Consider the following 22,500-nt stretch of genomic DNA (forward strand, 5'->3'; position numbering starts at 1 on the left):
GACGACGGAAGCTAAAGGTTGGGTCATTCAGACACCCACTGGACATCCGAGGGGTCTGTGTAGAGGAGAAGAGAGGACTGGCCGTACTGAGTGAGTTATTTAAAACGACTGCCAGAAAGTTGACTCAGTCCTGAAGGGGCGGACACCGTAGAGGCGCGGGTTCGAACCTGCTGAGGACCAGGGGTGGAAAGCGGCAATACAAGGGCATCCAGGAGTCATGACCTGGGTGCGGCCCGGCCCCCTTAGAGTGTAAGGAGTTAATTAAGGGCCGAAACACTTGACTGAGGGGGGGCTGCTTCTCTGGAGACCTTGTACTGCCCAGCTCTTCCTAGAGTTTCTTGTCATGGGTATCTTCACGGGGAGGGGAGAGGTGTTTGTGTGTGTTGGAGGGGTGTGGGTGTGTGTGTGTGTGTGTGGGGAATGGGGGAGGGGGTAGTTAAAGACGTGGTTTCTGTGTCTGTCTGTCACACAGGAGGCCTCACAGACCTTGTACTGCCCAGCTCTTCCTAGAGTTTATTGTCATCGGTATCTTCACGGGGAGGGGAGAGGTGTTTGTGTGTGTTGGAGGGGTGTGGGTGTGTGTGTGTGTGTGGGGGGGGGGGGACTGGGGGGGGGGGTTAAAGACGTGGTTTCTGTGTCTGTCTGTCACACAGGAGGGCTTACAGACCTTGTACTGTCCAGCTCTTCCTAGAGTTTATTGTCATCGGTATCCTCACGGGGAGGGGAGAGGTGTTTGTGTGTGTTGGAGGGGGGTGGGGGGGAGGGGGGGGGGGGGGGGTGGAATGGGGGGGGGGGGGTTTAAAGACGTGGTTTCTGTGTCTGTCTGTCACACAGGAGGCCTCACAGACCTTGTACTGCCCAGCTCTTCCTAGAGTTTATTGTCATCGGTATCTTCACGGGGAGGGGTGTGTGTGTGTGTGTGTGTGTGTGTGTGTGTGTGTGTGTGTGGGAGGGGGAGGGGGACCGGGGGGAATGGGGGGGGGGGTGGTTTAAAGACGTGGTTTCTGTGTCTGTCTGTCACACAGGAGGCCTCACAGCCGTGCTGTGGACTGACTTCATCCAGACCGTCATCATGATCATCGGCGCCTTCGTGCTCATGGCCATCAGTGAGTGCTCCCTGCCTCCTCCTCCTCCTCCTCCTTCTTCCTCTTCCTCCTCCTCCTTCTTCTCTTTCTCTTCCTCTTCCTCCTCCTCCTTCTTCTTCTTCTCTTCCTCTTCCTCCTCCTCCTCCTTCTTCTTCTTCTCTTCCTCCTCCTCCTCCTTCTTCTTCTCTTCCTCCTCCTCCTTCTTCTTCTTCTCTTCCTCCTCCTCCTCCTCCTTCTTCTCTTCCTCTTCCTCCTCCTCCTCCTCCTTCTTCTCTTCCTCTTCCTCCTTCTTCTTCTCTTCCTCCTCCTCCTTCTTCTTCTTCTCTTCCTCTTCCTCCTCCTCCTTCTTCTTCTTCCTCCTCCTCCTCCTCCTCCTCCTCCTTCTTCTTCTTCTTCTTCTCCTTCTCCTCCTCCTTCTTCTTCTTTTTCTTCTTCTTCTTCTTCTTCTTCTCCTCCTCCTCCTTCTTCTTCTCACCTTCCCTCATCCTCTTTCTTACCTCCCTTCATTTATATTCTCTTTCTTTCTTACCTCCCCTTATTGCCTTTATTTCTTAGCTCTCGCCCCCCCCCTCCCCCCTCCCGTCCTTACTCTCTTTCGTTTTTACCTCCCCTCATCCTACCAATTCTTTTTTGTTTTTCTACTCATTTTCTGTTTTGTTGTTGTTGTTGCTGTCATCCTCCTCCTCCTCCTCCTCCTCCTCAACCACTGGGTAAACTGTTAAAAATAATCACACAACATCGCCCGCCCACCCCCTCCCCCACCGCACACACACACACACACACACACACACACACACACACACACACACACACACACACACACACACACACACACACACACACACACACACACACACACACACACACACACACACACACCCTATCCACACCAATCCTTCTTTCTCCAAGGTTTCGAAAAAGTCGGAGGCATCGACGGTCTCTTCGAGAAATACCCGCACGCCATTGCTACGGGAGTGAACTTCTTCTTCAACAACACCACCACCAGCAACAACGACACCAACACGACGACAGCCGCCACCGCCACCACGACCTACTACAACTACTATTTCTACAACTCTACCAACGAGAACGAAAGCAGTACTATTCTTAGTGGGGGTAGTAGCAACAACAACAGCACGGTAATTGCGGGAACGACTTTTTTTTTCTTTTTTCTTTTTTCTAGTTTCAGTTTCAGCGTGATTTCGTCCGGACTTAATCCACATCACCTGCTACAACACCGGCACCTGGTTGGCAGATCCCTGACCAGCAGCATAACCCAAGGCGCTCAGTCAGGCGTTGAGAGCATGCGTGTATATATGTGTGTACCTGTCAAAGCAAGCTCAAACCCATCTGGAGAAACAGAAAAATCGCCATCAGTTCCAAAATCAGACTGATGCGCTCTCTGGTCATGTCAATCTTTTTATATGCATGTGAATCATGGACCCTCACAGCGGACTTAGAGAGAAGAATAAGAGCTGTAGAAATGAGGTGCTTCCGAAGACTCTTAGGCATCTCATACAAAGACCACATCACGAATGAAGAAGTCAAGAGACGCATCCGCAATGAAATCGGGCCCTATACTGACCTTCAAACACTCGCCAGACAACGAAAACTGAAATGGTTTGGTCATGTCACACGCTCCTCTGGTCTTGCTAAAACAATCTTACAAGGCACAGTGAGGGGAGGAAGAAGAAGAGGCAGACAAAGGAAGAGATGGGAGGACAACATTCGAGAGTGGACAGGCATGGAGCTGAGAGACACCCTGAGAGCGGCCGAGAGACGCGAGGACTGGAGAAAGGTGGTTGACAAAGCTTCAAAGGCGCCCCAAAGGATTCGGAATCTGAGGGATCGGTGACGGTGACGGTGACGGTGACCTGTCAAAGTGGGCAACAGGGTTTGTTTTTTGTTGTTTTTTTCCCGCATGGGTTCTTTCTCCCTACGCCAAGTGCGTGCTGCACAGGGGACCTCGGTTTATCGTCTCATCCGACGAAAGACTAGACGCTCAGTTTCATTTTCCAGTCAAACCCTGGGGAAAAAGGACGACAGTGGGATTCCAACCTGGACCCTCGATCACGGACACTGTGTTGGCAGATAAACGTCTTAACCATTCTGCCATCTTGCTCCCTAACGACTTGGGGGGCAAGCGTGACCAGGGGTGGCCGGGGTGTGTGTTAGTGTTTGGAGGGAGGAAGGTGGCAGAATGGTTAAGACGCTCAGCCGCCAATACAGAGACCCCGTGAGGGTGTGGGTTCGAATCCCGCTCTCGCCCTTTCCCCCCAGGGTTTGACTGGTGAATCAAACTGAGCATCTAGTCCTTCGGGTGAGACGATAAACCGAGGTCCTCTGTGCAGCACGCAACTTGGCGCACTGAAAAAAAGAATCCATGGCAACGAGAGTGTTGCCCTCTGGCAAAATTAAGTGAAAAGAAATATACTCTGATAGGTACACACATAATTATGTAAGCATGCACTCAAGGCCTGACAAAGCGCGTTGGGTTACGCTGCTGGTCAGGCATCTGTCTAGCAGATGTGGTGTAAAGTATATGGATTTGTCCGAACGCAGTGACGCCTCCTTGAGAAACTGAAACTGAAGCTGTTAGCGTTTACATGAAATCAGGAAAAGGCTAGCCAGCGGAGGTTTCACAACAAACACTAGAACACAGTCACGCTTCGTTCAATGTTTAGCCCATCGAAGCGAATTGAGTTGTTTACGAAAAAAAGAAGGAATATTCAAGTCAAATATGAAATTAATTATGTAACGAATCATTCCGATGCAGCATTCTCATACTATGTGTGTGTGTGTGTGTGTGTGTGTGTGTGTGTGTGTGTGCTATGTAAAAGAGAGAACAGTTGAAATGTTTATGCGTGTGGTGTGCTATGCTATGCTTGTATGCTATATTTTTTAATTTATTTTATTATCTTATTTTATTTCTTTTTTCTTTTTTTTTCTTTTTGTTAATTTTACTTTATTTATTTTATTTTATTTATTTTTTATTGTTATTTATTTTTTTATTTTGTACTCATTTATTTATTTATTTTTTTTTTCTCAAGGCCTGACTAAGCGCGTTGGGTTACGCTGCTGGTCAGGCATCTGCTTGGCAGATGTGGTGTAGCGTATATGGATTTGACCGAACGCAGTGACGCCTCCTTGAGCTACTGATAAGATAAGATAAGATAAGACATGTTCTTGCTATCCGTGTGGCCCCCAAGGGTGCTTATTATAAAGTAAAGGAAACAGCTGGGCCAGCAACAAAGAGTGAGCTGTATGATCACATGATTTCTCCATTGCAATGGGAAATCATTTCCCAACGCCGACTGTCCTAAAACCTCTCTCGGCTGAGAGAGTAGGGGGTGTAACTTGGGCAAGACACTCTCCACTGTAATTAAATTCTTGCCCAGATAGTCGGGACAGCAGTTGCCTCCTCTGCTGGTCTGATGGTCATAGTCAAACACGACTGACTATCATATAGCCCAGATAGTCGGGACAGCAGTTGCCTCCTCTGCTGGTCTGATGGTCATTAGTCGGACACGGCTGACCCTCACACGTAAAGAAAACATGGACTTGGACTTGGGGACTTGGGCATTGCAGCGGTGGGCTCGGAGGGCGTGCGGGGCGCCCCGTGAAGACTTCGATCACCTGTTCAGGGACCCCGTGACGGGGGACCTGCCCTGGCCAGGGCTCTTGGGCATCGTCATCAACTCCACCTGGTACTGGTGTGCTGATCAGGTGCGTGCGTGTGGGTGGGGGGATCGGGTCGGGGAGGGATTTTTTGGGGGGTGGTGGGGGGTGGCGTGTGTGTGTGTGTGAGGTGGGTAAGTGGGGAGGTGGGCTGGTTCTAATGCGGAGGAGGAGGGGGAGAAGAAGAAGAGGAGAAGGAGGAGGGGGAAGAGTAGAAGAAGGAGTAGAAGAAGAAGAAGGAGGAGGGAGGAGAAGGAGAAAGAGGAGGGGGGGAGAAGAAGAAGGAGGAGGGGGAGAAGAAGAAGAAGGAGGAGGAGGGGAAAGAGAAGAAGGAGGGGGAGGAGAAGAAGGAGGAGGAGGAGGAGAAGTATTTGAAGCAGTAGTAGAAGAAGAAGAATATGATGATGATGATGATGATGATGAATGAGGAGGAGGAATCCCGGACGACAGTTCAGCGCTTAGACCCTTCGGCTGCCGCATCCGTCGAATTGAAACCTGAAAATGATTTATATACTCTTTTTATGTTCCGCTTAAATGAGGATGATGATAACAATAACGCCACAACTACTGCTACTACTATGTGGAGTGATGGCCTAGAGGTAACGCGTCCGCATAGGAAGCAAGAGAATCTGAGCGCGCTGGTTCGAATCACGGCTCAGCCGCCGATATTTTCTCCCCCTCCACCCAGACCTTGAGTGGTGGTCTGGACGCTAGTAATTCTGATGAGAAGATAAACCGAGGTCCCGTGTGCAGCATGCACTTAGCGCACGTAAAAAACAACAACAAAAAAACCACTGCAACAAAAGGGTTTTTCCTGGCAAAATTATGAAGAAAAATCCACTTCGATAGGAAAAGCAAATAAAACTGCATGCAGGAAAAAATACTAAAAAAAAATGGGTGGCGCTGTAGTGTAGCGACGCGCTCTCCCTGTGGAGAACAGCCCGAATTTCACACAAAGAAATCTGTTGTGATAAAAAGAAATACAAATACATAATATTTATGATGATCATAATAACAACACCCCTCGCGAACAGGTGCTAGTTCAGAGGTCCATATTCTATACAGTACTACTACTACTACAGCAGCTACAACTTATAATACTCAAAACAATAGACCGCTGGAGAGTTCCGCGACCATCTTGGATCTTGCGCATGCGCATTTAACTTTTACTCGAAATCGCGAGCAATGCTGAAGGCCATCGACAAAGGCAAAAGCAGCAAACATGCGCTGTCCCCTATTTCTTCAATTGACAGCCTCCATTGTTACAACCAAATTCTGTACAGTATATGCACAATAAAAAAAAAAGAACAAAATATAGAGCAAAAGATCGAAAAAAAAAGAAAAAGAAGCATGCTGTTTCGCACGTGCTGCCTCTCTCGATCGCCTTGTTGCTCGAAATTTCGGAGAGCCAATCAACTTCGAGAGAGCACAGATCATGTGACGCGCATGTCAGCACGGAACTCTCCAGCGGTCTGTCGTAACAACAGCGCCCCCTTGCGGACAGGTGATAGTTCAGAGGTCCCTGGCGGGGAAGACCTACGACCACTCCAAGCTGGGCTGCATTCTGTGCGGCTACCTCAAGCTGCTGCCCTTCTTTCTGCTCGTGCTGCCCGGGATGGCTGCCAGGGTCCTCTTCACGGGTCTGTGTGGGTGTGTGTGTGTGTTGGGTGGCTGGGGTGCGGGTGGGGGATCCGGGGGTTGGGGGATGGATAGGGGGAGGGGGGTGGATGTGTGTGTGTGTGTGTGGGTGGGTGGGTGGGTGTTTGTGTGTGTGGAAGGCAGAGCGTGTGTGTGTGTTTGTGGGTGGGCGGATGTGTGTGTGTGTGTGTGTGTGTGTGTTAGAGAGTGAGCGCGCGCGCGCGTGAGTGTGTGTGTTTGTGGGTGGGCGGGCAGGTGTATTTGCGTGTGTGTGTGTGTGTGTGTGTGTGTGTGTGTGTGTGTGCGCGTGTGTGTGCGCGCGCGCGTGTGTGTGAGAGAGAGAGAGAGTGCGTGTGTGTTTATGGGTGGGCGGATGGGTGTATTTGTGTGTGTGTGTGTGTGTGTGTGTGTGTGTGTGTGTGTGTGTGTGTGTGTGTGCGAATCTGTGCGTGTGGCTGTGCGTGCGTGCGTGTGTGTGTGTGTTTCTGTGTGATCAAATTTTGGACGAAATGTCTTCAACAGCTTGCTAATATGGTCTATCCTTATTCTTTTTCTTTGCCATATCCTTGATGAACAAGAAGAAGAAGGATGGTGGTGGTGGTGGAAGTGATGGTGATGATGACGATGACAATGATGACGATGATGTTGTTGATGATAACGACGTTGATGACGACAACAACAACGACGACGACGATGATGATGATGGTGGAAAAGAAAAATGAGGTTTTATGATGATGGTGAGGAGCATGACAACGACTCTGATGACGACGACGATGATGGTGGTGGTGAAGAAGAAGGAGATGATGATGATGATGAGGTATGATGATGATGATGACGATGACGACGACTCCGACAACGATGATGATGATGATGACGATGACGATGACGGTGACAGAGACGGTGGGGTGCTGGGACCCTGACGTGTGCCTGGAGGTGTGCGGCAGCAGAACTGGTTGTTCCAACATCGCCTACCCCATCATGGTGCTGCACCTTCTGCCTGCAGGTAATACCCCCCCTCCCTCCCTCTCCCCTTTTCTCACCCTCCTCCCCCCCTCCTCCCGTCTCCGTCCCTCCCCCCACCTACCCCATCATGGTTCTCCACCTGCTGTCCACAGGTAACAACCTCCCCCCCACCTCCATCATGGTTCTCCACCTGCTGTCCACAGGTAACACCCTCCTCCCTCCCTCCCTCCCCCCCACCTACCCCATCATGGTTCTCCACCTGCTGTCCACAGGTAACACCCTCCCCCCACCTACCCCATCATGGTTCTCCACCTGCTGTCCACAGGTAACACCCTCCCCCCACCTACCCCATCATGGTTCTCCACCTGCTGTCCACAGGTAACACCCTCCCCCCACCTACCCCATCATGGTTCTCCACCTGCTGTCCACAGGTAACACCCTCCCCCCACCTACCCCATCATGGTTCTCCACCTGCTGTCCACAGGTAACACCCTCCCCCCACCTACCCCATCATGGTTCTCCACCTGCTGTCCACAGGTAACACCCTCCTCCCTCCCTCCCTCCCCCCCACCTACCCCATCATGGTTCCCCACCTGCTGTCCACAGGTAACACCCTCCCCCCACCTACCCCATCATGGTTCTCCACCTGCTGTCCACAGGTAACACCCTCCTCCCTCCCTCCCTCCCCCCCACCTACCCCATCATGGTTCCCCACCTGCTGTCCACAGGTAACACCCTCCCCCCACCTACCCCATCATGGTTCTCCACCTGCTGTCCGCAGGTAACACCCTCCCCCCACCTACCCCATCATGGTTCTCCACCTGCTGTCCACAGGTAACACCCTCCCCCCACCTACCCCATCATGGTTCTCCACCTGCTGTCCACAGGTAACACCCTCCCCCCACCTACCCCATCATGGTTCTCCACCTGCTGTCCACAGGTAACACCCTCCCCCCACCTACCCCATCATGGTTCTCCACCTGCTGTCCACAGGTAACACCCTCCTCCCTCCCTCCCTCCCCCCACCTACCCCATCATGGTTCTCCACCTGCTGTCCACAGGTAACACCCTCCCCCCACCTACCCCATCATGGTTCTCCACCTGCTGTCCACAGGTAACACCCTCCCCCCACCTACCCCATCATGGTTCTCCACCTGCTGTCCACAGGTAACACCCTCCCCCCACCTACCCCATCATGGTTCTCCACCTGCTGTCCACAGGTAACACCCTCCCCCCACCTACCCCATCATGGTTCTCCACCTGCTGTCCACAGGTAACACCCTCCCCCCACCTACCCCATCATGGTTCTCCACCTGCTGTCCACAGGTAACACCCTCCCCCCCACCTACCCCATCATGGTTCTCCACCTGCTGTCCACAGGTAACACCCTCCCCCCCCCTACCCCATCATGGTTCTTCACCTGCTGTCCACAGGTAACACCCTCCCCCCACCTACCCCATCATGGTTCTCCACCTGCTGTCCGCAGGGAACATCCTCCCCCCACCTACCCCATCATGGTTCTCCACCTGCTGTCCACAGGTAACACCCTCCCCCCACCTACCCCATCATGGTTCTCCACCTGCTGTCCACAGGTAACACCCTCCCCCCACCTACCCTATCATGGTTCTTCACCTGCTGTCCACAGGTAACACCCTCTCTCCTTTCCCCATGATAAGAGTCATGGTAATGATCAATACGATAGTAATGAGTCATGATAATAATGATGATAATGATGATAATATTAGTGACATGATAATGACGATGATGATATTCATGATGTTTATTATTATGATAGTCCTCATAATAATGATGATCGCAGGTATAACAATAATGACTATAATAGTATCATGAAGGTGATGAGGATAATCATGATGATGATATTCATGATGATGATAACGATGATGATGATGATCATAGTGATCATTATGATAGTCGTGATAGTGATATGACAATAATGATGATCACAGTCATGATAATGATCATTATAATACTCGTGATAGTGATAAGATAATAGTCGTAATGACAATTAGGATAAAAGTCATAATAGTGATCATTGTAACAGTCGTGATAATGATTTGATGATAGTCATGATAGTGATCATTGTTATAGAAATCTTGATGATAGTCATGATAATAATTCTTTTAATAGTCATAATGATGATCAAGGTGATGGTGATGATATGATAATAATTGTTATGATAATAGTAATAATGACGACAAATTAATTGTGATGATATAAGGAATGATGATCATGTGATGAAAATGATGATAATAGCCATAATGATGATAATGATATCGTAATAATAGTAGTAATGATGATGATGATTACACACACACACACACACACACACACACACACACACACACACACACACACACACACACACACCTCACCCACCCACCCAATCCCCCACACAATCAACACCATTACCCCCGACAAAAAAAAACACAACGTAACACAACCATTGCAGGCGCACGAGGCATGATGCTGGCGGTGATGATGGCGGCTCTGATGTCATCGCTGACGTCAATCTTTAACTCGTCATCCACCATCTTCGCCATGGACGTGTGGACTCACATCCGTCGTCAAGCCTCAGAGCTGGAGGTCATGGTCGTTGGGAGGTATGTATGACAGTCACTCGTTTTCCACTATGACATCAGAACAGCAGAGGAGGTAGCTGCTGTCCCGACTATCTGGGCCAGAATTTGATTGTAGTGTTAGAGTGTCTTGTCCAAGTTATATCCCCACTCTCTCGGCCAAGAGGGCTCAAGGACAGTCGGCGTTGAGATGGTTCCCAAAGTCCAACTAGCCCCCCAGTCCGAGGGTGTTCGTTAACCTGCGTGTACCACCGCGTTCCCTGCAGGGTGATGTGATGTCAAATGTGGTGTGTGTGTGTGTGTGTGTGTGTGTGTGTGTGTGTGTGTGTCTGAATGTGTGTCTGTGTCTCTGTATGTGTGTTCGTGTGTGTGTGTGTGTGTGTGTGTGTGTGTGTGTGTGTGTGTGTGTGTGCAGGGTGTTCGTGGTTCTGCTGGTGGTGATCAGCATCATCTGGGTGCCCGTGCTGAAGGCCTCCCAGGGCAGCCAGCTCTTCGTCTACATCCAGGAGGTGTCCAGCTTTCTGCAGCCCCCCATCTGTGCAGTCTTCCTCCTGGCGCTTTTCTGGCCTCGCTTCAACGAAAAGGTGGGTCTGTTTGTTGGTGGGTTGGGCTGGCTGGTGGTCTTTTCCAGTTTCCAGCTTCCATTTTCCACTTTCCAGCTTTCCGTTTCCATTTTCCTATTTCCACTTTCCAGCTTCAAGTTTCCAGCTTCCAGTTTACACTTTCCATTTTCCGCTTTCCACTTTCCAGCTTAAAATGTCCAGTTCTCAGTTTCCAGCTTTCAGTTTCCAGCTTAAAATGTCCAGCTTTCAGTTTCCAGCTTTCAGTTTCCAGTTTCCAGCTTTTAGTTTCCAGCTTTCAGTTTCCAGCTTTCAGTTTCCAGCTTTCAGTTTCCAGCTTTCAGTTTCCAGTTTCCAGCTTTTAGTTTCCAGCTTTCAGTTTCCAGCTTCCAGCTTTTAGTTTCCAGCTTCCAGCTTTTAGTTTCCAGCTTCCAGCTTTTAGTTTCCAGCTTTCAGTTTCCAGCTGCCAGCTTTTAGTTTCCAGCTTTCAGTTTCCAGCTGCCAGCTTTCAGTTTCCAGCTTTCAGTTTCCAGCTTCCAGCTTTTAGTTTCCAGCTTTCAGTTTCCAGCTTTCAGTTTCCAGCTTTCAGTTTCCAGCTTTCAGTTTCCAGTTTCCAGCTTTTAGTTTCCAGCTTTCAGTTTCCAGCTTTCAGTTTCCAGTTTCCAGCTTTCAGTTTCCAGCTTTCAGTTTCCAGCTTTCAGTTTCCAGCTTTCAGTTTCCAGCTTTCAGTTTCCAGCTTTCAGTTTCCACTTTCCAGTTTCCACCTTCAACTGTCCAGTTTCCAGTTTCCACCTTCCACTTTCCAGTTTCCACCTTCCACTTTCCAGTTTCCACCTTCCACTTTCCAGTTTCCACCTTCCACTTTCCAGCTTTCAGTTTCCACCTTCCACTTTCCAGCTTCCAGTTTCAGTCTCTCAATGAGGCGTCACTGCGTTCGGACAAAGCCATATACGCTACACCACATCTGCTAGACAGATGCCTGACCAGCAGCGTAACCCAACGCGCTTAGTCAGGCCTTGAGTGCATGCATATATATATATATATATATATGATTACCTATCAGAGTGGATTTCTTCTGCGGAATTTTGCCAGAGGACAACACTCTCGTTGCCATGGGTTCTTTTCCAGTGCGCAAAGTGCGTGCTGAACACGGGACCTCGGTTAATCGTCTCATCCTAAAGACAAGACGTTCGGTTTGATTTTCCAGACAAACCTTGGGGAGAAAGGGCGAGAGCGGGATTCGAACCCACACCCTCACGGACTCTCTGTATTGGCAGCTGAGCGCCTTAACCATTCGACCACCATCCTCTGGCAACCAGAGTTGTGCCATGAAATTGACCATGACCTATCATCCGAGTCAGATCATCCGAACTGAAACCGGAATCTCTCTCTGTCTCTCTGTCTCTCTCTCTCTCTCCTCCTCTTCCTCCTCCTCTTCCTCCTCCCCTGTCTCTCTCTCTCTCTCTATAATAATAATAATAATAATAATGGTATTTGTATAGCGCTAAATCTTGTGCATAAACAAATCAAAGCGCTTTCGCACCAGTCATTCTCACGCAAGCATAACTCTAAAACTGAAAAAAACTAAAAAGACAAGGAAGAGGCAGGGAAGGGAGGCTACTTTGGGAAGAGGTGGGTTTTAAGGCCAGACTTGAAAGAGCTGAGTGTGGAGACTTGACGAAGCGAAAGAGGAAGTTCATTCCAATTGCAAGGTCCAGAGACAGAGAAAGAACGGTGGCCAACAGTCGAGAGTTTGAATCTGGGTATATGTAAGTGGAGTGGATCCGAAGCTGATCGTAGTGATCGTAGTGGTGGTGGTGATATATATATATATATCTCTCTCCCTCTCTGTCTGTCTCTCTCTCTCTCTCTCTCTCTCTCTCTCCCCGTCTCTCTCTCACCCCCTCACTCTCACTTTCTCTCTTCCTCCTCTCTCTCCCCCTCTTTCTCCCTCTCTCTCGCCCTCTCTGTCTCTCTATCTGTCTGTCTGTCTGTCTGTCTCTCTATATTCTCTGTCTCTGTCTCTCTCTTGTCTCTCTCTCTATATTCTCTGTCTCTGTCTCTCTCTGTCTCTCTCTTCCCTACCCCTTAACCCACCCACCACCACAGCACACCACACCCCACCCACACACCACCACCACCCACACAACACAAACCCTTCTCCTCCCTTCACTCAGGGGGCGTTCGCGGCCCTGGTGGTCGGCATGGCGGTGGGCCTGGCCCGCTTCGCCGTGCAGTACTCCTACACAGCGCCCGAGTGCGGCAGCGGGCTCCCTGACCCCACCCCGTCCTTCGTCCGCGACCTCCACTACCTGTACTTCTCGGCGGCGCTCTTCGGCCTTACCCTGCTGGTGGCGGCCCTGGTGACTCTCCTCACCAGGCCTGTGGACAGGCGATGCGTGGGTGTTTTGTGTGGTGGGGGTTGTGGGGGGAGAGGGGGTGGGGGATGGGGGGCGACGGGTTGTGGTGGTGGGTGGGTGGGTGGGGGGGCTGGATTTGGGTGGGTGGTGAGAAGGTTTGCTGGAGGGAGAAGGGGAAGGGGGTTGGTGTGTGTGTGTTTGGGTTTGGTGTGGGTGTGATGGGGGTTTTTGGTGTAGGGGTGTGGGGGTGAGGGGGTGGGGGTGGGGGGTGGGGATGGAGTTTGCGGTCTCTGTGTGTGGAGGGGGCGGGCGGGGGTCGGGGTGTTGGTGGTGTTTGGTGTGTGTGTGTGTGTGTGTGTGTGTGTGTGTGTGTGTGAGGGAGGGGGTTGAGGTGTGTGTGGGGGGGAGGAGGGGTGTTGAGCGGGGTCGGGGGGTGGAGGTGTTTGTGGTGTTTGGTGTGAGGGTGGTGGTGTGGGTGTGGGTGGGTGGGTTGAGGTGTGTGTGTGTGGCGGGGGAGGGGAATGTTGGTGTGTGTGTGGGGTGGTGGTGGTGGGAGTGGGTGGGAGGGGGTTGAGGTGTGTGTGTGGGGGGGTGGTGGTGTTGGGAGTGCGTGGGGTGGTGGTGTTGGGAGTGCGTGAGGGGAGGGGTTGAGGTGTGTGTGTGTGTGGGGGGGGAGTGTTGTGAGTGCGTGGGGTGGGGTTGAGGTGTGTGTGTGTGTGTGTGTGTGGGGGGGGTGTTGGGAGTGCGTGGGGTGGGGTTGAGGTGTGTGTGTGGGGGGGGGGGAGTGTTGGGAGTGCGTGGGGTGGGGTTGAGGTGTGTGTGTGTGTGGGGGGAGTGTTGGGAGTGCGTGGGGTGGGGTTGAGGTGTGTGTGTGTGTGGGGGGGAGTGTTGGGAGTGCGTGGGGTGGGGTTGAGGTGTGTGTGTGTGTGGGGGGAGTGTTGGGAGTGCGTGGGGTGGGGTTGAGGTGTGTGTGTGTGGGGGGGGTGTTGGGAGTGCGTGGGGTGGGGTTGAGGTGTGTGTGTGTGGGGGGGGAGTGTTGGGAGTGCGTGGGGTGGGGTTGAGGTGTGTGTGTGTGTGTGTGTGGGGGGGGTGTTGGGAGTGCGTGGGGTGGGGTTGAGGTGTGTGTGTGTGGGGGGGTGTTGGGAGTGCGTGGGGTGGGGTTGAGGTGTGTGTGTGTGTGTGTGGGGGGGGGGTGTTGGGAGTGCGTGGGGGGGGGGGGTTGAGGTGTGTGTGTGTGGGGGGGGGGGGGAGTGTTGGGAGTGCGTGGGGTGCTGAGGGTCTGTGTGATGTGGTGTCGGGGGTGCTGAGGGGGTGTGTGGGGATGTGAAGCGTGGAGTGTGTGTGGGTGTGGTGTTTGGTGTGGAGGGGTGTTGGTGTGGGTGTGGTGTTGGTGTGTGGAGTGTGTGTGTGTTGTGTTGGTGTTTGGGTGTTAGTGTGGGTGAATGGGTGCGGTTTTTGGTGTGTGTGTGGTGTGGTCTGGGTGTAGTGTGGATGTTGTATAGGTGAGTGAGAGAGAGAGAGGGGGGAGGGAGAGAGAATACATACACCCATACCGCGACTCCCTACACACACACACGCACACACACACACGCACACACACGCGCGCGCGCGCACACACACACACACACACACACACTCCAATTACCAAGTTCTTAAAAAAAAACAAATGCAGTGCTTCCTGAACAGATCGAACGACTGACTTGGTGGTCCCGACACAGCAAACAGCCCTGCTGGGACATCAACCAGTGGTCACGTGACCCCGAGGCCTACGTCACCAAGATGGCCGCCCTCCAGAACCAAGACCACAAGGACGCTGACGTCACCACTCTTGCCGCCCAGAACGCACATTCTGCTGACGTCAGATTCACCAAAGGCATCCGCGGAGAGGATCGACTCGATGTGGTGACGAACAAGGCTGAGGAGGAGAAGGAGGAGGAGAAGGAGGAAGAGAAGAAGGAGGAGGAGAAGGAGGAAGAGAGGGAGGCTTTGAATCCCGCAGGGGTTGAAAAACTGACAGGATTTGTGTCGGAGGACGCGGAAGAGAATGCGGTGGTTGTTGAGGTAGACACGGGGCACACGATAGGAGGTATGTTTTTTTTTTTTTATTACGTTTAAAAAAAAAAATTATAGCATTTTTTTTTTAAATTTCACTTTTGGTTACACACATATATTCAACATACGTACTTAAATACACAAATAGGATAAGAAAGAGTACATAATAAACGAAACATAAGAAGGTGGAGAAACACATGGCAACATACATACTATTACTTTGTGAGAATAGGTACTGCAATTCATGTAAATATATCATTTGAATATATTATAAAGAAACAACAACAACAACAACAACCAAAAAAACAAGAAAAAAAAAGTTTATGACTATGTTGATGATGTCATTGCTGTTGACGTCGTTTATGATGTAGTTGTTGATGATGATGATGATATTGTTGGTAATGTTGTTGATGACGACGATTTTATTATTGATGTTCTTATAATTGGTATTAATAACATTGTTATTGTTGTTGTTGTTTTTTATGCCCTCATTGGTTGTATTTTCTATTTCTAATAGTAAAATATTATAATAGGCCTCGCCTTCTTTGCAGGGGAAGATAGCGAGAATACAGAGACAGAGAGAGAGAGAGAGAGGGAGAGAGAGACGGAGACAGATAGACAGACCCAGACAGACAGACAGACAGATAGACACAGACAGACACAGACTTCTTCTTCCTTCTTCATTCGTGGGCTGCAACTCCTACTTTCACTCGTATGTACGCGAACGGTCTTTTGCGTGTATGACCGTTCGTACCCCCGCCATGTAGGCAGCCATACTCCGTTTTCGGGGGGTAGATAGACAGACACAGAGAGAGGCAGAGAGAGGAAATCAACTGCTAAAGTGAGATCCCCAGTCTCTCCACACCGTATATCCCTTCTCTTCTCTTGGGGGGGGGGGGGGGGGTGCGGGGAGGGGGGGGGGGCGAGTTAGCCTTTGGGAACCATCCCCAACGCCGACTGTCCTAAAACACCTCTTGGCCGAGAGAGTGGGGATGTAACTTTGGGGCAAGATACTCTCCACTATAATCAAATTCTAGCCCAGGTAGTCGGGACTGCAGTTACCTCCCCTGGAGTGGTGGGTTGGGTGGGGGTTGGGTTGGGGGGCGTGGGGTGGTGTGTGGTGGGTGGTGTTATAGCCTCTATGTTGTTGTTGTTACCATCATGAACTAAACCATTCATTCATTCATCTCTTTCTCCTCCCTCCCCCCCCCTCCCCCCCCAAAAAAAAAAAAACGAACAAAACAAACCCTCCCACCACCACACCTTCCTTCCTCCACTCCACCCCCCGCCCCTCCCCGGGATCCCCCCTCCTCCCCCCGCCCACCCACCCTCCCTCCCTCCCTCTTCGCAGCGCCCCCTTCCTCCTCCCCCTCCTCCATACCGAGGAGGCTCTTGCAGTGGGTGTGCGGGTTGGAGCGGGACGGGCGCACGCTGGAGGCGGCCAGCCACGTGGTTCAGCAGGAGGACATGGTGTCCATCCGTCAGCATCCCCGCTGGAGGAGACTCTCTGACCTTCTGGCCGGGCTGCTGCTGCTGGGGGCCTCGGCCATGCTGGTCCTCTTCGCTTGATGGGCGCCTGACGCGGAAAACGAACGATGATGATGATGGTGATAGTGATCATAATTGTAATAACAATGATGATGATAATAATGATGATGATATGCTAATAATAATGTTGTTAACGCTAATAATAGTAATGATGATGCTGCTGCTAATGCTAATAATGATAATGCTAATAATGCTAACATAATAATAATGATGATGATGATAATAATGATAATGATGATCATATGATGATGATCATAATAATAATAATAATAATAACAATGACGATGAAGACAATAATAACAATAATAATAATAATATGATGATGATGATGAATGGAGTGATGGCCTAGAGGTAACGCGTCCGCCTAGGAAGCGAGAGAATCTTGAGTGCACTGGTTCGAATCCCGGCACAGTCGCCAGTATATCCTCCCCCCCCCCCCTCCACTAGACCTCGAGTGGTGGTCTGGACGCTAGTCATTCGGATGAGACGATAAACCGAGATCCCATGTGCAGCGTGCACTGTAGTTAGCGCACGTAAAAGAACCCACAGCAACAAAAGGCTTGTCCCTGGCAAAATTCTGTACAAAAATCCACTTCGATAGGAAAACAAATAAAGAACTGCAGGCAGGACAAAAAAAAGAAAAAAAAGATAAAAGGGTGGCGCTCTCAGTGTAGCGACGCGCTCTCCCTGGGAAGAGCAGCCCGAATTTCACACAGAGAAATCTGTTGTGATAAAAAAAAGAGTAACACCATACAACAATACAATAATACAAAGCAATGATAATAATTATTATGATTTTGATATATTGTACTTATGAGGCGCAAATTGCCCATGGATGGGCTCAAAGCGCCTCACATGAAACAGTGCATACACACACACTTATATATATATATATATATATATATATATATATATATATATATATATATATATATGTATGTGTGTGTGTGTGTGTGTGTGTGTGTGTGTGTGTGTGTGTGTGATGATGATGGTGGTGGTGGTGATGCTGATGCTGATAGTGATGGTGATAGTGATGATGATGACGACGACGATGTAGATAACTAACATAGCGCCTACCCTCGCTCGGAGACCAAGCTCTGTGCGCTTTATAAACACGGAGTCATTTGCACAACAGGCTGCCTACCTGGGTAGACTGTTAACTCTTTCCATACGAGCGGCGAAAGAGACGACGTTAACAGCGTTTCACCCCAGTTACCATCATCAAAATATTGCAAGCGGAAGGCTCTTATACTGAAGACATGAATGTTGACAAAGAATACCACAATTCTGACGACGGAAGCGAAAGGTTGGGTCATTCAGACACCCACTGGACATCCGAGGGGTCTGTGTAGAGGAGAAGAGAGGACTGGCCGTACTGAGTGAGTTAAATAGATGTACACAATCAACAGTATGTGTGACAGCCGCAGGAGAACGTAATAATGACTACAGCTAATGATGTCAGAGATCACTGGGAATCATAATAATGACGGAAGACCTTGAATGTTGACCTAATCTTGTACTCAGATCTACCGCCCCCACGGCCCCTCCCCCCGTCACACGCCCCCCGCCCCCTCCCTGTTCTTATGTTAGATGTTAAGAATTGGGTTGGTTGTCAAGCAGTAAATGGTGTACTGAACCATTGTATTGTATTGTATTGTATTGCATTGCTGTCTTGTCACAACAGATGTCTCTCTGTGTGAAATTTGGGCTGCTCTCCTCAGGGAGAGCGCGTCGCTATATCGCAGTGACATCCATATATATATATATATATATATATATATATATATATATATATTTTTTTCCTGCCTACAAGGCTATTCTGTTTTCCTATCAAAGATGATTATTCAACAGAGTTTGGTGTTGTTGTTTTTTCCCCCAAGGACAACCCTTTTCTTGCCGAGAGTTATTTTACGTGCGGAACCTCGGTCGGAATGACTATCGTTGATGATGCTGCATGATGAGCACCACTGGATCAACTGCAAGTACCATGAGAACAACAGTTTTGTATTGACCGTGTTGTCAGTGTTGCATGGATTGCCCGTTTCCCATCTTCATCATCATCATCAGCAGCAGCAGCATTATCATGGTTATCGTCATCGGCATTATCATCGTCATCGGCATTATCATCGTCATCAGCATTATCATGGTTATCGTCGTCAGCAATGTCATCGTTATCTTCATCATCAGCATTGTCATCGTTATCTTCATCATCAGCATTATCATCGTCATCAGAATTATCATAGTTATCGTCATCAGCATTATCATCGTCGTCGTTATCGTCATCAGCATTGTCATCGTTATCGTCATCATCAGCATTGTCATCGTTATCGTCATCATCAGCATTATCATCGTCATCGTTATCTTCATCATCGTCATCATCAGAATTATCATAGTCATCGTTATCTTCATCATGAGCATTATCATCGTCATCTTCATCATCGTCATCATCAGCATTATCATCGTCATCGTTATCTTCATCAGCAGCAGCAGCAGCAGCATTATCATCGTCATCAACAGCAGCATTATCATCGGTATCTTCATCATCATCAGCAGCAGCAGCAGCAGCATTATCAACGTTATTGTTATCTTCATCATCGTCATCATCAGCATTATCATCGTCACGTCATCAACAGCAGCATTATCATCGTCATCGTCATCATCAGCATTATCATAACATCGTCATCATCAGCATTATCATCATCATTGTTGGGGGGGGGGGGATTGCGGGGGAGTGGGGGGGGGGGGGAACCCCACTCGTTTCCCACCAGCAAAACCGGGAATCGAACTCGGGGAAACTTGGGCGAGAATCCAGTGATTTAACGTACATTGTTAATCTGTGGATTGACAAAAACTACTTTCCGAACACATTTAAGAAAGCGAAAGTTATTCTTATTTACAAATCAGGGGACACCACCGATCCTTCAAACTACAGGCCAATTTCCATTATTTCTGTTCTTTCAAAACCACTAGGAAAGCACATAAACAAGCATATTTCACGTCACTTTGATGTCAATGAGCTTTTACGCCCACATCTGTCTGGTTTCAGACGAAAGCAATCATGGCATACAGCATTTGTCAACATTGTAGATGACCGGCTTACCAATGTCAATAAAAATAAGTATTGTGGCGTTTTATTCGTTGATTAAAAAAAATAGCATTTGATGTGATAGACCACAACCTCTTACTTAGAAATCTTGAACTATATGGTATGTCAACCAATAGTCTTAGTTTGCTTAAGTCATAATATGATAAACAGGCAACAATGCGTGACAATGAGTACATCGGTCCCAGCACCAGCAACACTTGATTATGCCATTCCTCAGAGGTCTATTCTAGGCCCTTTACTATTAATATATGTAAACGACCGGCCACTCCATATGAAATCCGTCTGCGAACTTTTGGCGGATGATACAAAAATCCACACATCTCATACTGACATTGATGCTCTTGCAAAAGACTTACAAGAAAGTACTGATGAACTCATTAGGTAGACCGAACTAAACCACATGTCTCTTTACCCACAGAAAACAAAATGCATATTAATCACAACCAGACAAGAGACAAAACACTATATATAATTTTCCTTCCATCCAAATTCAAGGTGAACCTATTGAACAGGTCAGTGATCATGAAGTTCTGGGGATCATAATCGACAACAATCTCACTTGGAATCCTCACATGAATTCCCTTTGCAAAAAGACAGCCCAGAAAACCCATCAACTATCCAGAATCAAACATTTCCTTGACCTTCACTCACGGAAATTATTTTTTCAAGCACATATCCAGTCTACAATAGATTATGCATCACCACTGTGGGACTCCGCAAGTGCGAACACCATGAAGCCATAACTGAATCTTCATAAACGGGGGCTCAAGCTGGAACTCCTTAAAAAGACTTCTCTTTTAGACTCAGGATATAAACAAGCGAACATTCTCCCACTAATCCGTAGATTAGAGTACAATAAAAGAATCACAATGCACTAGGTTATGACAGGTAATGCAGTACCAACATTAATAAACAAATTTTCTGTAAATTCATCAAGAACCACACCCACCCACCAAAGTCCATATCCCAATCCCAGGAATTGATTTGATCAAATCAAGCCTGATTTACTCCGGCGCCACCCCATGGAACGCACTCCAAGAAACAATTAAACAACACCATTGCCCAACCACCTTAAAAAAAAAAAAAGCATTACCTTTCCCACCTTATGCCATAATGTGTTGTGTACGCCGCTCATTTTAATTATACTGTTTGTTACATGTGTATGGTTGACTGAGAACCTTCCTCACCCTCCCATCCCCTTTCAGGTCTGTGGTGCGGTGTGTTTTTGTTTCTTTTATTTTGTTCATTTTTCCCAACGCATTTTACTAACACCATGCTTGTGCGTGTATGTGTATGTGCATGTGCATGCGTGTGCATGCGTGTGTGTGTGTGTGTGTGTGTGTGTGTGTGTGTGTGTGTGTTCTTTTTATTTATTTTTTAATTTTTTTTAAAAAGATTGTTTATTTTTTTTCCACACTTATGTATTTCTACTGACACCGTGCTTTATTTTTTTTAGTATTGTGTAGTGTAGGCGAGGACTGGATTCAAAAAAAAAAAAAAAAAAAACAAAAAAAAAAAGCACACCAGTTCTTATCTATTATACGCGAAATAAAGAATTTTGTCTTGTCTTGTGTCTTGTCTTGTCTTGTCTTGCCCTCAGTCTCGTTTTCTGACTGTCTGTCTCTTGTCTTTTCTTTCCGTTTCCCGCTACTCATTCTCACACAGCCACGCCCTGTTTGTCTGCCGCAGTATCAGCTGTCGGCAGTCCACGGGGAACTATCGATGTAAGGTCGCCAGGAGGCCACACGCCAGAGGAAACCCTGCACTGCTGCTGATTTTTGTGGGTTTTTTTTGTTTTGTTTTGTTTTTTTTTAAGTGAGAAGCGTTTGTACTCCACGGCATAAAAATGCACAGTGCTGAGAACGGGACAACAACAGACTTACTTACCAGCCCCGTCGTACAAGCGACGTTTACCACAATAAGCATTATCCTTGTTGTCAAGTGTGTGTGTGTGTGTGTGTGAATAGAAGAGAATAGAATATATTTTATTGTCATAAAACCTTAACGTTTATAAGACACAATGAAACGTAAACATGAGCATATCAAGATGTGTGTGTGTGGGCGTGTGTGTGTATGTGTATATGTGTGTGTGTGTGTGTGGGTACAATAAAGACACGGACAAACAGAAGAAACCCCACACAAACGCACAGCCGACGCCGGACAGTGAGCACTCCAACAGTAGACTGAATGAAGCTGGGAGCACTGGGTTTATGCAGCAGTCATCACCGCTACAGCAACACATCAAACTGACACAAAACATGGAAACCTGCACTTTATAAGCTGGAAAAAAAAAAAAACCCACCACAATTGTCCAAGCATTTCAAGAACAGATGATAGAATACAGAGGCAAACATGACACACAAACAGACCTGTGTTCCAGTTTCATGTTTCAAGAAAACGTCAAAGCGATCTAATCCATACACGCTACACCCCACATCTGCTTCAAAGAAATGCGAATGGCTGAACTAATGCATACACCAAAATTGTGAACAAAAAACAAACAAACAAACAAACAAAAAAAAAACCAAAAAAACAAACCCAAAAGCAAAAACAAAAAACCAAAGAAACCAAACAAATGGGTAAGTACATAAAAAAGAAGATAGAATGTAAATAAAGCATGTCCATCTTTCATGTATTTCATTCGCAGCACACTTAAGTTCTAGTTCAATCATCATACGACACACCTGACAATGCACAAGTTTCCCAAGCGATAACGATGATAATGCTGATGATGAAGATAACGATGACGATGATAATGCTGCTGATGATGATGAAGATAATGATGATAATGCTAATTATAACGATAATGAAGATAAAGATAACAATGATAATGCTGCTGATGAAGATGACTATGATAATGCTGATGATGACGATGATTAACATGACGATGATAATGCTGATGATGAAGATAAC

The 22,500-nt window shown here is 48.3% G+C and overlaps 1 protein-coding gene across 3 annotated transcripts in view; it reads left to right on the forward strand.

Moving 5' to 3' along the window:
• The window catches only part of LOC143289748 (sodium/glucose cotransporter 4-like), a 40,110-nt gene extending 22,762 nt beyond the window's left edge, over positions 1–17,348 (forward strand). For all 3 annotated transcript variants that reach the window (XM_076598838.1, XM_076598840.1, XM_076598841.1), the window contains exons 8-17: positions 1,026–1,106; positions 1,995–2,224; positions 4,674–4,811; positions 6,268–6,403; positions 7,297–7,404; positions 9,835–9,985; positions 10,377–10,545; positions 12,699–12,920; positions 14,568–14,967; positions 16,285–17,348. In XM_076598838.1, coding sequence (XP_076454953.1) covers positions 1,026–1,106; positions 1,995–2,224; positions 4,674–4,811; positions 6,268–6,403; positions 7,297–7,404; positions 9,835–9,985; positions 10,377–10,545; positions 12,699–12,920; positions 14,568–14,967; positions 16,285–16,502 — 1,853 coding nt within the window. In that variant the 3' untranslated portion in view covers positions 16,503–17,348. The remainder of the gene's footprint in view (positions 1–1,025; positions 1,107–1,994; positions 2,225–4,673; positions 4,812–6,267; positions 6,404–7,296; positions 7,405–9,834; positions 9,986–10,376; positions 10,546–12,698; positions 12,921–14,567; positions 14,968–16,284) is intronic.
• Positions 17,349–22,500: the final 5,152 nt, after the last annotated feature.

Source organism: Babylonia areolata, chromosome 14 (assembly GCF_041734735.1).
Source record: "Babylonia areolata isolate BAREFJ2019XMU chromosome 14, ASM4173473v1, whole genome shotgun sequence".
Lineage (NCBI taxonomy): Eukaryota > Metazoa > Mollusca > Gastropoda > Neogastropoda > Buccinidae > Babylonia > Babylonia areolata.